The sequence below is a fragment of the Trachymyrmex septentrionalis genome, unplaced genomic scaffold (assembly GCF_001594115.1).
Source record: "Trachymyrmex septentrionalis isolate Tsep2-gDNA-1 unplaced genomic scaffold, Tsep1.0 scaffold62, whole genome shotgun sequence".
NCBI classification, from domain to species: Eukaryota; Metazoa; Arthropoda; class Insecta; order Hymenoptera; family Formicidae; genus Trachymyrmex; species Trachymyrmex septentrionalis.
Window position 1 is genome coordinate 3,822,940 of NW_017305800.1, and position 11,947 is coordinate 3,834,886.

Here is an 11,947-nt window from a genome sequence, read left to right on the forward strand (position 1 = left end):
ATTCATACTTTATCTCATTTAAAAATAAATGAAGAAGACAATTTATATTCCAAATACAAATTGCACATACTTGGATTATTGCGTGATTGAACACGTGATGATCAAACAATATGTTGTGAACACTACACTCTTCTAAATTAAGTAATAGACACCGATTGCTGAACGATGAATTATTTTAACTTCAAAAACTGTTTTCCGTTTCGGAAAACAATTTATGACTTCAGCAGTAATCGGTAATATTTGTCATTTTGTGTGTGCATAACTTATACGTAATCTAACAATAAATCCATCGACAACGTGAACGTACTTCTTGTTGTCCAGTCATCGCGATATTTCATTCCTTATGTGCATTTTCATAAGATTATTCTGCATTATTCTAAGAAAAAACAAACTTCGTTTGAATTAAGCGGTAACAATAAAATAGTGTTTCTATCTCGAACTAAAAATTTTCGTATCTACGCAGTTAGAAATTTTATCTTTCCAGAAATAAACATTCTAGATTATCGTAATATTGTGATTAGAGAAGTGGAAATTTTCGAAGTAATATATCCCACATGCAAAAGAGAGAGAATGTTTATTAAAAAAAATATATGTATAATAATCATACAATGTTAAGAATACAATTAATATACAGAATCAAATGTTTTTATTTTATCATTATCACAGTAAACATAACAGATCATTGCTATAGGTCAGTTATAAAAAAAAATACACGTAGAAAGACGATATTGATATTTTTTAATATAATTATTTCAATTGTATAAAACAGCATTTTATTTTAATTGAAGAAAATAGATCATTGCGGTGTTATTAAAAATTAAAAATTTCGTCAACATAACTTAAGTACGACAAACTACGCGTATCATTTTTGTTCAAATACGAAAATCGCATGGCATTCGTCATGTCTACACAGATCAAAATTATCCGAGTGCTCGAATACAGTTAGAGAGATTTAATAAAAAGATTATCGATATATAATATCATAACACGAAATAGGCTATAGATAGCTAATATCTCCAGAAGTCTAACACTTTCAATTGAAGAGCGTAGCGCATCACTCTTTGATCTCACTTCTTACGTTTGCCTTCAATTTGCAGCTTCAAATGCAAACACTCGCAATTGAAAAAATTATTGAACTCCACCATTTTTGCGGTCTTCGCACTGCTTCGTAACCTAATTTAAAATCATAATTTAAAAACTATTGTTCATCCATTCTTAATAATAATATCACAGGTTTGTGTACTTACGTTGCAAAATCTCGCTATTTCTTCGTTTTTGCACACGAAATCTTCGCCCCATGTACATTTTCTAGACTGGGTAATTGATCGTGATACACGTGAATTTATAAGTGACATTGCAAGATAGTCACTGGAAGAGCATAAAGCCATTTTGCTGCACATTTGTTCGCTATTAATATTATCTTTCAGCATATTTATTATGCTGGGCCCGTAAATGTTCACCATCTTGTTGCACTGTATAAATTTAAATTTAAATTTTAGTTTCAAACTATATTGGTTTTTGTAAAAAAAAAAAAAAAAGAAATCGTCAAGTAATAAGATATTACCATATCTTGATTATCTGCTGGTAGATACTTGCACACCTTCTTAACAATTTCTTCAATTTCAGCATCCACTTTTGAATCACCTAATAGCTTATCAATTTGCGATATAATTGCTCGACATAAGGCACATTCAGTTATAGATTCTGTAATAATAAATAATTAAATTACGTACATACATTTTCATATAATATTGGCAAAATTTGTAACTTATAATTATTATTTCTGTACCTTGAATTTTTATCATGCTCATGGTACAAAGACCTAACACAGTACAGGCTTCTTTAGGACTGACATCTTCTGAGAGAATTTTTATTACGGTGTCAGCATAGTTATTCACAAAGTCATTGCATTCCTTGGCAACTGTTTTTGGTAAATGATTGCACACACCATGTACTACTTTTTCAATTTTATCCCGTGCCTCTTTGTTACCAATCTCTTTGTCGACATATTTCATTACAAATTCACAAATTACACACTCAGTATCGGATAAAGAATTTGTGGGTCGAATTATATGTAATGGATAATCAGGTATCTCATTGGTTACTGAAATATTAAAAAAGTTTTCCGTTTTACAAATATTTTTGTCATAAAATAATTTTAACAAATTGCTCTATTCTTTACATATATACTTCAAGAAATAACTTACATATTTCTCCATCCTGCTGAGCAATATAATTATGTTTTGGACCAGAATTTTCGGTCGACACACATAAACGAAGATATTCGCATACTTCCTGGGGAGACAAATCTGTAAGTATCATTTCTATGAGTTCATCGCTATATGATTTCACAAAATCTGTGCATTCATCGATCAAATTACGTGGCAAGTGATTACATAATTTATTCAATTCAGCTTTAATGTTAGCCTGTAATAGTAATATTGCATTAAATAAATTGTATAATAAAAAATAATCATTATAAACATGATAAACAGCGAATTAATACCTCAGTTCTATTATTTTCGATAGCATTATAAATCTGTTGTACTGCAAGCAAACACAATGCACAACCTGGTTTATCTTTTTCTTCTGTAACGATAAGCTCTTTAGGAACTTTTCCCCACATGTCTAATAATGCTTCTGATGGGCAAATATGTAGCATAGGACAAACCTTAAATAACACAATAAGTTGTACTTTTTATTGACTTCCATATTTCAAATATAAAAAAATTACATTACCTGTGATGGATCAATTTCCTGGGCAAGTATGGCCACAACTGCATCCCCGTAAGTATTTACAAATTGTTCACATTCGCCTTCAATGAAAGAAGGTACCTTTTTACATACTTTTCCAAGAAATTCTTTCATTTCCTCCTTAAATTTTTATGTATTTGTAAATATGTATTGTGTTCTATGTTTACATATATACATTTCATAAAATTTAATATTCTTGTTACCTCAGTTACAGGATTTGTAATAGCGTTTTGAATATAATGCAACAAATACTCGCAAAATGTACATGCTTTCATTCCATCAACACTTTCAGATTGCACTAGAGGAAGAGGCATCAATCTTTCCAAAGGTAGTTGCATCTCTTCAGCTTCCGATTTTGGATATTCTTTGTCAATAGTAACTTCAACCATCTCTTTTCGAGGTTGTACCTTTTCCATTACCTTCATGCCTATATTTGCTACTTCTACTGGAACTAGGGGCCAAATTGGTCCCTATTTTAATATAAAATATAATTAGATGTTTTAATCTAGAAAGTGTTTTATTACTTCTAAAATGCAATATGTCCTTACTTGCACTGTTTTGTCAGGACTAGGACAAATTCCAGACATTTGACAGATAACATTACTATTCAATCCTTTTGTAAGATATTCATAAATTTGTACATAATACTCTTCAACTATGGCTTTACACTAGAAATAATCTTCATTAGTATATTAGATATATGAAACAAATATAAGACTATTTAAAACACAAACCTCATCGGCGAAAGATTTAGTCTGCTTACAAAGACCTAGAAGAACTTCTTTAAATTCTATTTCCGTCGTGTTTGCAACTAAAAGATCTTTCAAGTGACCCACAAGTTGTTCACACAACTTACACGGGAGATCATCTTCAACTTCTACCATGCCTACACTTGATAATGGTGTTATCTCTACTTGTGGAACCTATTATTACAATACATATTAAAACAAAATTGAGCTAAATAGATATTATTAATATATATGTGTTATTATACTTACTGTACTATTTTCGTGTTTATGATATTTGCTGCTGCATTGTCCTGATAAGTGACATATATTATCCGCATTAAAATTATCCTGCAGATGGTTATAAATGGCATCAAAATGTTTCATAACAATGGCCGAACAGGAATCAGAGTAAGAACTAAGTTGACCACAAATATTCAAAAATTGTAGAAGCATTGTGTTCTGCGGTGTACGATGTAATTTATTTTCCATATACTTTGCTATCGTGTAACATTTGGTGCACTCGTCAGGCTCAAGTTCATCATTCTTTAATACAACTAAATTTGTTTCATCCTTCTAGAAATATAACACATGTACTTTGTCAACACAGAAATATAACACATGTACTTTGTCAGTCACTTTACCAATCATATTGATACATACTAACATTCTTTATCCTGTTATTTATCAAACATACAAATATAAAATTCCATATATAACATTTATAAATTTTATTATTGTGATAATTAATTAAAATAATAAATATATGAATATATATGAAAATATTAATGAATGCTATATATTTTCACATAATCTATCGCCTTTGAATATTTTTGAACAATTTAGATTAGATTAGTGGGACTTAATCTGTATTACATAGCATTCATTAATATTTTTACACATTCATACATATAGAGTACATGAAAAATGTTAATAAACATTTCTTTCAGAAGTACTTATTCTCCGAAATATTGAGATATTTTGATGATTATACATATACATATTCCGTTTATATATGAATGTCAATCGAGTTATTTGATGATAATTGACACAATTAAATTATTTTGAAAAAAATAGCATGACTTTTTAATCAATAAATGCAAATTTAAGTAATGTACAAAAAATAGGATTTTAAACAACTCAATCTAGAATTGAACAACTGTGAAATCTGCAATACATTGTATCTGCATTACATTTTATTTTTTAAGTAAAATATGTATTTTATGATAGAAAATATTTTCATTTTTTTTACACTTAGATTAAATTAGTGTATATGCATCAGTATCCATTAATGCGTCCAACCGAATTCACTATAAGATTTGGATTTAATTCTCAAACTTATATTGGGCACTAAGAATTTTAAACGCAAAAATATTTTAATAAAAATAAAATCTGCAAAGCAAATTTAATCCCAAGATAATAGGCAATAAATAAATTACGATAGTTATCATTTAGAAAACAGAAACTGTAAATAATAATAGATTAAAAAATCAATTGTTTCTTTCAGAACGGAGGTTAGGCACAAGGGGCTATACAATCTTATTCTATAAAATTAAATAACAACGGTGTAAAGACTCTTTATGTATAAACAAAATAAACAAAGTAAACGGCGAAAAAGACGCATAACACATTTAATTAAAGATAATAGTCATAGATACATAAAATAAAAACGAAGTAGAACGGCGTATATTAATATATAAAACAATTACAAGTTTCGGCTGCTGGATTGAGCCCTCCTGAGATGTAAAATATAATGAATATAATAAAATTAATAAAAGACTACATAAAAATAAATAAATAGTTTAATGTCGCAACAGTTTTAACGCGCGGAAATCTGCAATACGGATGGATCTCGACGTGAAGCGTAATGCCCTATCAGCGCCATGCGTTTTCACACCTGTTTCGTTTATACATTGCAGTGGTTCTCATTTGCTTGTTCAGGCATGTTGCTAGCACTTGACTATGAATCTTGACATCGTTTTGACTGCCCTATCGCATATATAACATTACGCTTCACGTCGAGATCCATCCGTATTGCAGATTTCCGCGCGTTAAAACTGTTGCGACATTAAACTATTTATTTATTTTTATGTAGTCTTTTATTACTTTTATATTCATTTTATTTTACATCTGAGGAGGGCTCAATCCAGCAGCCGAAATTTGTAATTGTTTTATATATTAATATACGCCGTTCTACTTCGTTTTTATTTTATGTATCTATGACTATTATCTTTAATTAAATGTGTTATGCGTTGACTCTTTTTCGCCGTTTACTTTGTTTATTTTGTTTATCCTATAAAAACTAAAATGGTAATGAAATCAAGTTTAGAAGTTTTGATCCACTCAAGGTGATATAATCAAACAAGATAATATAATAAAATAGCAAAACAGAACTGATATCGTCCTTACCTTTATCGAAGTTTGGTATTCTGTAAGTAACTTATCTATATGAGCATTGTTACACAATCCTGCGACAGAGCAAACGACAGACGGATTCATTTGAGATGCTAGTGTTTCCACAAGTTCAGGAATAAATTGATCCACAATTTTGATACATTCATCAACAATTGGTTTAACGTGAATTAGTTTGCAGCTTCCTTCAAAGACATCTTTCAAATCTTGTTGAGTTTGATTACTCTCCAATTGATCCCGCGCTTGTTTTACCATATCTTTACAAATTCCACATACACTATCATTATCTTCTGGAACTTCCATCTGCTCCCAATATTTACTAATACAATGTTTGACATTGCTACATTGCTTAGCTGTCCTATTTTATTAATATTAGTAATATTAGTACAACCATTATTATTACAATATTATATCAATTATAAAAAAATTAATTAAAATAAAAGATACAGAAAGCTCGATATAAAAATTTCGATGTTTTATCATTATCATTACTGTTTATTTAATAATTATACTGTATATTATAAATACATAACGAATGCATTTTAAATATGTTTCATAAATCTATTTTACAATTTTACTTTATTTCAATATATTTCAAGAAGATATATATTAAACTTTTATATTTTTAATTTATTAAAATAATTATTAAAACCTACTTTAGGTTCTCGCACCAGTAACTTGGACCCCATGTACATTCATCTCTACCCAAAAGACCACCTTCTGGGTTAGCAGATATGACCACTCTAGCTGTAGTTACTGAAAATTAGAAAATTGCATTTATTTATAGTTGTATCTATTTTACAATTTTCAGATACAATCTTATAAATTAAATATTACAAAAAAAGCCTACAAAAAAATAAAATGATTGGTTTAATTCTCAACTTTTTGCAATAATGAATAATCGCCAAGGCAGGAAGCATTCATTGCCTTGTTCACTGTTTCCACGTCTGCTATATTTGGTACATTCATGGAAATAAATGAGCGATTCAATAATATAGAATTTTGAAACAATGCTAAGAAAACACTCGAGAATTACTCATCATTCAACGATAAGCATTATCAAGAACGTTATTATAAATCATTGTTATTATCGCCATATAATCGAGTAATTCCATTCTCAATTGTACATTCCATCTAAGTTAACAAATTACAAGCTCAAATCAACTGAGTCATCCTATTCATCCTAGAGTTTCTTCGCAATGAGTAATGGAAACGTGATTACCCGGCAACGCGAGGACAGAGAGAAAGAGACAGACATTAAGAGAGAGCAATAACAAAAGAGCGAAAGAAAAAATTACAGAGAAGGGAGATCCGACAAATGGACGAGGAGACCGATGAAAGTCAAGAATGATGAGTTGGACGCTAAATATCGTTCAAAAATAAAACTAAAGGTCGCTCGTAAACAAAATTGTAATGTCCGCAACGTCATAATGTTTAGGAGGCCGAGGTACATTTATAGATTACGTGTGTAAGCAAGAGTTGCCAAACAAAAAACATTCTAGATAGAAGTGCGCATTGGAGCGGGATTGTCGCGAGAATAATAGGACACACCGGGATGACGCAAAGTAGGGGTCACTTTCGATGATTACGAGAACTATCGGGAGAAAAAGCAGAGCGAAAATAAGAAATATAATAGGAGGTAGGTGGGACGTGGACTCACCAGCTAGAATCGCGCTGAGCACGATCAGGATCTCTTTCATGTTTCCACGATGTCTCGTTACTCCGCCAGTCCGAAATCTGAAGATTTCACGATATGAAGTTATGCGTAATTGAATTGTCGATTAAATTCAATTACCGATCAATGATTAAATTAATCACAAACAGCGCCTCCCGATCTAACGACACCAACCGCTGGACGACGAAATGACGAATACGCTGTAAGCTATAAGCCGTACTGCAAGAACCGCTTTCCGTCAATTTCGTTCCGGAAAACGCAATTCGTGACTTCGGCAGTACTCGGCAACGTTCGACGTTAATCCATTGGCAGCGTGTCGTACGTGCACGTGCGCACACACTGCTGAGTCGTCACGGCGACCAATCACGCAGTTCGGTTTCCATGTGCGTCGCACAGACCCACAGGGCTGTCTTTGTTCAATTTTCCATGGCTCCAAGTACCAAATATAAATTCTATTTTTTTTCATCCCCACACTAGATAATACTGAAACTTTCTCAGGGTGTGTGCGTGTGTGTGTGTTTATTACTTGGAAAAATCTCGAAAATCTAGAATATCAGATTTCTTGTTTACCCTTAAAAATATTTTTTTATAAAATGTTATATTATATTAGTTCTCAGAGAAATTTTTGAAATTTTATTTTTTAACTTAATTACTGTTCCTTTGAAAAAACAATGTTTCTTTAATTTTTGCTCGATAATTTTAATGCACACATATATCCACACATTCATTATATATATTCTTTTGTGTGTGTGTGTGTGTGTGTGTGTGTGTGTGTGTGTTCGCGAGTTTAAAAGAATCAATATGTGACAGTAGCAGATAATATTCAGCAGAGAGAGAGAATAGAATAGCTGATATTATTTTGTAATGAGCCTTCTCTATATTATTCTATAGATTTCACAGCTCTTTAATGGCAGAAAATGATAGAATATAATTAGTCTTCTGCTAATTTTTAACATATGTCTATGTTTCAAAATTTGACTGTCCGTACTGAACGTAACGTAAACTATAGCATTTTCAGCACTAACAGTAAATTTGAAACAAAGTCACAATAGCTTGTTTACGTTGCTTGCATCTCAATTTATTTCAAAATTTTATATCAAAAAATATTTTCTAATCTTATTTGAAATTTTGTACAAAAATACCTAGGAAATCCAGGAATTTTCAGATTTTTGTTTTAAAAGATTTTAATAAACATTTTGTATCTTTCTCGCTTTCTCGTCAAATATTAAACATTATTTATTTTTCTTTAAGTTTCAAATATGTAATTCAGCTATAGAAAACAAATCACATGATAACTTTTTTTTTAGAATGGAAACGTAAAAATGAAAAATTTCTCGTTAAAGTTCATGATAAAATTGCACATTTCCGTTTTATAGTTCTCTATAATTATAAGTTTCTACTTATAGTCAGTATCAGTACCCTTGAAATGATGAACATTTGCGTTTGTTTAGAATAAAATTAGACCGAGATTTTTGAGCGGAATAAAAACTTTTATTTTATAGTTACAAAGATTTTATCTTATCAATTTAAATAAATATTTTGAATTATCGTTATCGCAAAATCATATCAGAATTCAAATTAAGCCTATCTTAGGCGATCTATATCTAAAATTTATGTTAAAATTCACGAAGGATAAAATTTTATGATTTTATACGAAATTTGTGCAGAACCAGAAATGCGTATATAAAATATATATCAAACGACAAATAAAATCTTATCCTAAAATCTGATGCGAAACAAAAATCATCTAAAATGAGGTTAAATCTTTACGACACGATTTGGAAATAAATGTATGCATTCGAGGATGAGTTCACTGTAAACGCTACAAAAACAAGCGCAATAAGCTTCGCAATTTTTCATTATGAAATTTAGCATTAATAAATTTTGTAAGCGAAAACTGATAATTTGTTCATTTCATTCATTTTTTAGGCTGATATTTTAACTTGTCTAGTAACTCCGTTTTAGCAACTTTGAATCGTTTCTCGCATAACGATCTTCTTGTTTTCGAAATCATGTGACGTTCTGCGCAAAAAAATATGATCGCTGCCGTTAAAAATAAAACCTAAGATATAAGCGTTACCGATTGCGAAATCTAGAACGGAATGATATTTATGCGCGAAAGTCGAAGCAAGTTATAACACGGTCGATGACGGAATCAATGGTGAAACGATCGTGGAAACTTTTTTAACTCATTCCGATTCACCTCCTCGCGATCTTATCGAAAACGTACGAAATAGCTTACAATGTTTTGACGAAGCGCATGTAATCGCAATACGAGCAATTTTTTTCTACAAAAGCGAGTCGATTTAATCGGCGATAAACCAAAGCGGTCGATATGGAATCAGCTGATCGGGAGATACATATGCTGCGCGTGCGCGCTTGGTTGATTGTTCACACGATATTTCTTATTGCGTCTTATGCACATTCAACATCTTCCGCCGATCTTGAAAAAAATTTCGCAAAGTTTATTACTTATTTTATGAATTTTTTAAATAATATTTGTTTCGTAACGTGTTTTAAGTAAATTAATGATATAGAATAAATACAATATAGAAATAAAAACCCCATTCTTAATCCCATTCTAGATGATTTTTACAAAATGTCTATTTTTACAACGCTTACGATCCTATGTTTTTTTATTTTATTGTCGCTTTATGTACGTCGAATTATTTGAACCGAAGATATCGATTGTACTTAATAGATAGGAATATTAATACGGAATAACACAAGCGTCAATAATTTGAATCATGGATAATACTACAATATATGTAGTAGACAAGTTGGAATGATGTTTTCGCGATAAAGTACGTTGCAAATATTAAGGCAGTAATATCTTTTATTTTTTTCATTGGTAATGAACACTGGATAATAGTACATAATATATGACAAGTGTCCCAGATAATATCAAGATATCCCACAGAAAACACTTATAGTAAAGTCGTAATTCCAAGAAGTTTCCGTGGTGTAGTGGTTATCACATCCGCCTAACACGCGGAAGGTCCCCGGTTCGATCCCGGGCGGAAACATTTTTTTTTTTTTTTCGTAAATTTGATCATATAATTATAAGATTTCCTGCGTGACAAACTTCTACGAGATATAGAAAAAGATATTTTTATTAGACGCATTATTTCTTAACAAAGAGACTTGAATTCGAAATTATTTTTTAGATTGGGAAGCAAACAACGATAATATTTATCGAGATAACAGATTTAATGACGAAAAATAAAAACTAACGAGATAATAGTAAGATAATAGTAAGATAGATAATAGTAAGAATGTTTTTTAAGCAAGAACATATAAAAAACAAATTTTAGTAGTAAAAGAATCAAAACCGAGAGTTTCAAAATAATAAACATATAATTTTTAATTGTGATTAGCCAATTTGTTCACTGCTTGTATTTTATTGCTTACATTTTTTTTTATACCGTGGTCTTTAAGCCATGAATATCAAGTGTCAAACTGACAGTAAACATTTAGGCTGTTATATCCTAGCCAGATTATGTTTCAATCAAGAATTTTATAGTCGCTAATATGAAAACATCAGTTATATATATTCTAAAAAATATCTTATAAAAGATATGGTGATGTTTATTTTTTAAATCGAGACTTAGTGTGTCCGATGAATACAAAAAAATACTCGTAATTGAAGTATCAATTTTTTTAATTAAAATTTTTACATAAAAAATATTTATTTTTGTATTTATGTATTTATTCAAAACTATGAGTTTTTTAAAATATGTATTTATGAATATTTTACATATTTATGAATTATTTTACATGTATAATTAATATTTATTCAAACAAAATAAGTAAACTAAAAATGAAAGCTTCAATAAACAACCCTTTCCCCTTATACATAATTAATGACTAAACATTCAAATATACTTTTATTGTGAAAAATCATTCATTTTATCGCTTTCATACTAAATTCTGTTATACTAGCTTTACTTTTCTACTTAAATTTGAATTTAGATATAATATTACGAAAATGCTTATCCCACTCTTAGATTCTCTCGAAGACTATCTGACAGCTTTTGATGTAAGTGTACAAAGTGTTTACAATGACCTTGATTTACTTGTAAACAAGCGTAATCGCTTAATTGCTAACATAGTACGTAAAATATTTTAGCTTGGTTAAAGTTCGGAAAATATGATTATACCGAAAAGAAAATGAAAACTATTGCCCATATTTTCACCAAGGAATATATTAAATAATGTTGTGGTTACAGACCCAACAAACGAGAATGGATTGAAACGAATTGAAATGGATTCAGATTTTCAGAAATATTAATTCACGAATGTTAAAAAGAATGCTTTTCAATCCTGAATGCACTTTTATTCATTTATAGGAATTGCATGGAGCATATCTCTATATCTTTCA

At 30.1% G+C, this 11,947-nt stretch overlaps 1 protein-coding gene and 1 non-coding gene across 2 annotated transcripts; one reads left to right on the forward strand and one right to left on the reverse strand.

Annotated features, from left to right (window-relative positions):
* Window positions 1-776: 776 nt before the first annotated feature.
* Window positions 777-7,819, reverse strand: LOC108752864 (prosaposin-like). The gene is made up of 14 exons (XM_018494029.1): window positions 7,552-7,819; window positions 6,548-6,647; window positions 5,889-6,249; window positions 3,753-4,055; window positions 3,489-3,677; window positions 3,303-3,422; window positions 2,958-3,224; window positions 2,740-2,874; window positions 2,507-2,671; window positions 2,208-2,427; window positions 1,790-2,104; window positions 1,565-1,704; window positions 1,248-1,472; window positions 777-1,173 (listed from the first exon to the last, which is right to left on the reverse strand). Exons 1-14 carry the CDS (start codon window positions 7,589-7,591, stop codon window positions 1,129-1,131), a joined length of 2,625 nt encoding a protein of 874 aa, XP_018349531.1. The 5' UTR covers window positions 7,592-7,819; the 3' UTR covers window positions 777-1,128.
* Window positions 7,820-10,519: 2,700 nt separating this feature from the next.
* On the forward strand, window positions 10,520-10,592 carry Trnav-aac. Its single transcript has one exon. It is a non-coding gene; the product is annotated as a tRNA-Val (tRNA).
* The last annotated feature ends 1,355 nt before the right edge of the window (window positions 10,593-11,947 follow it).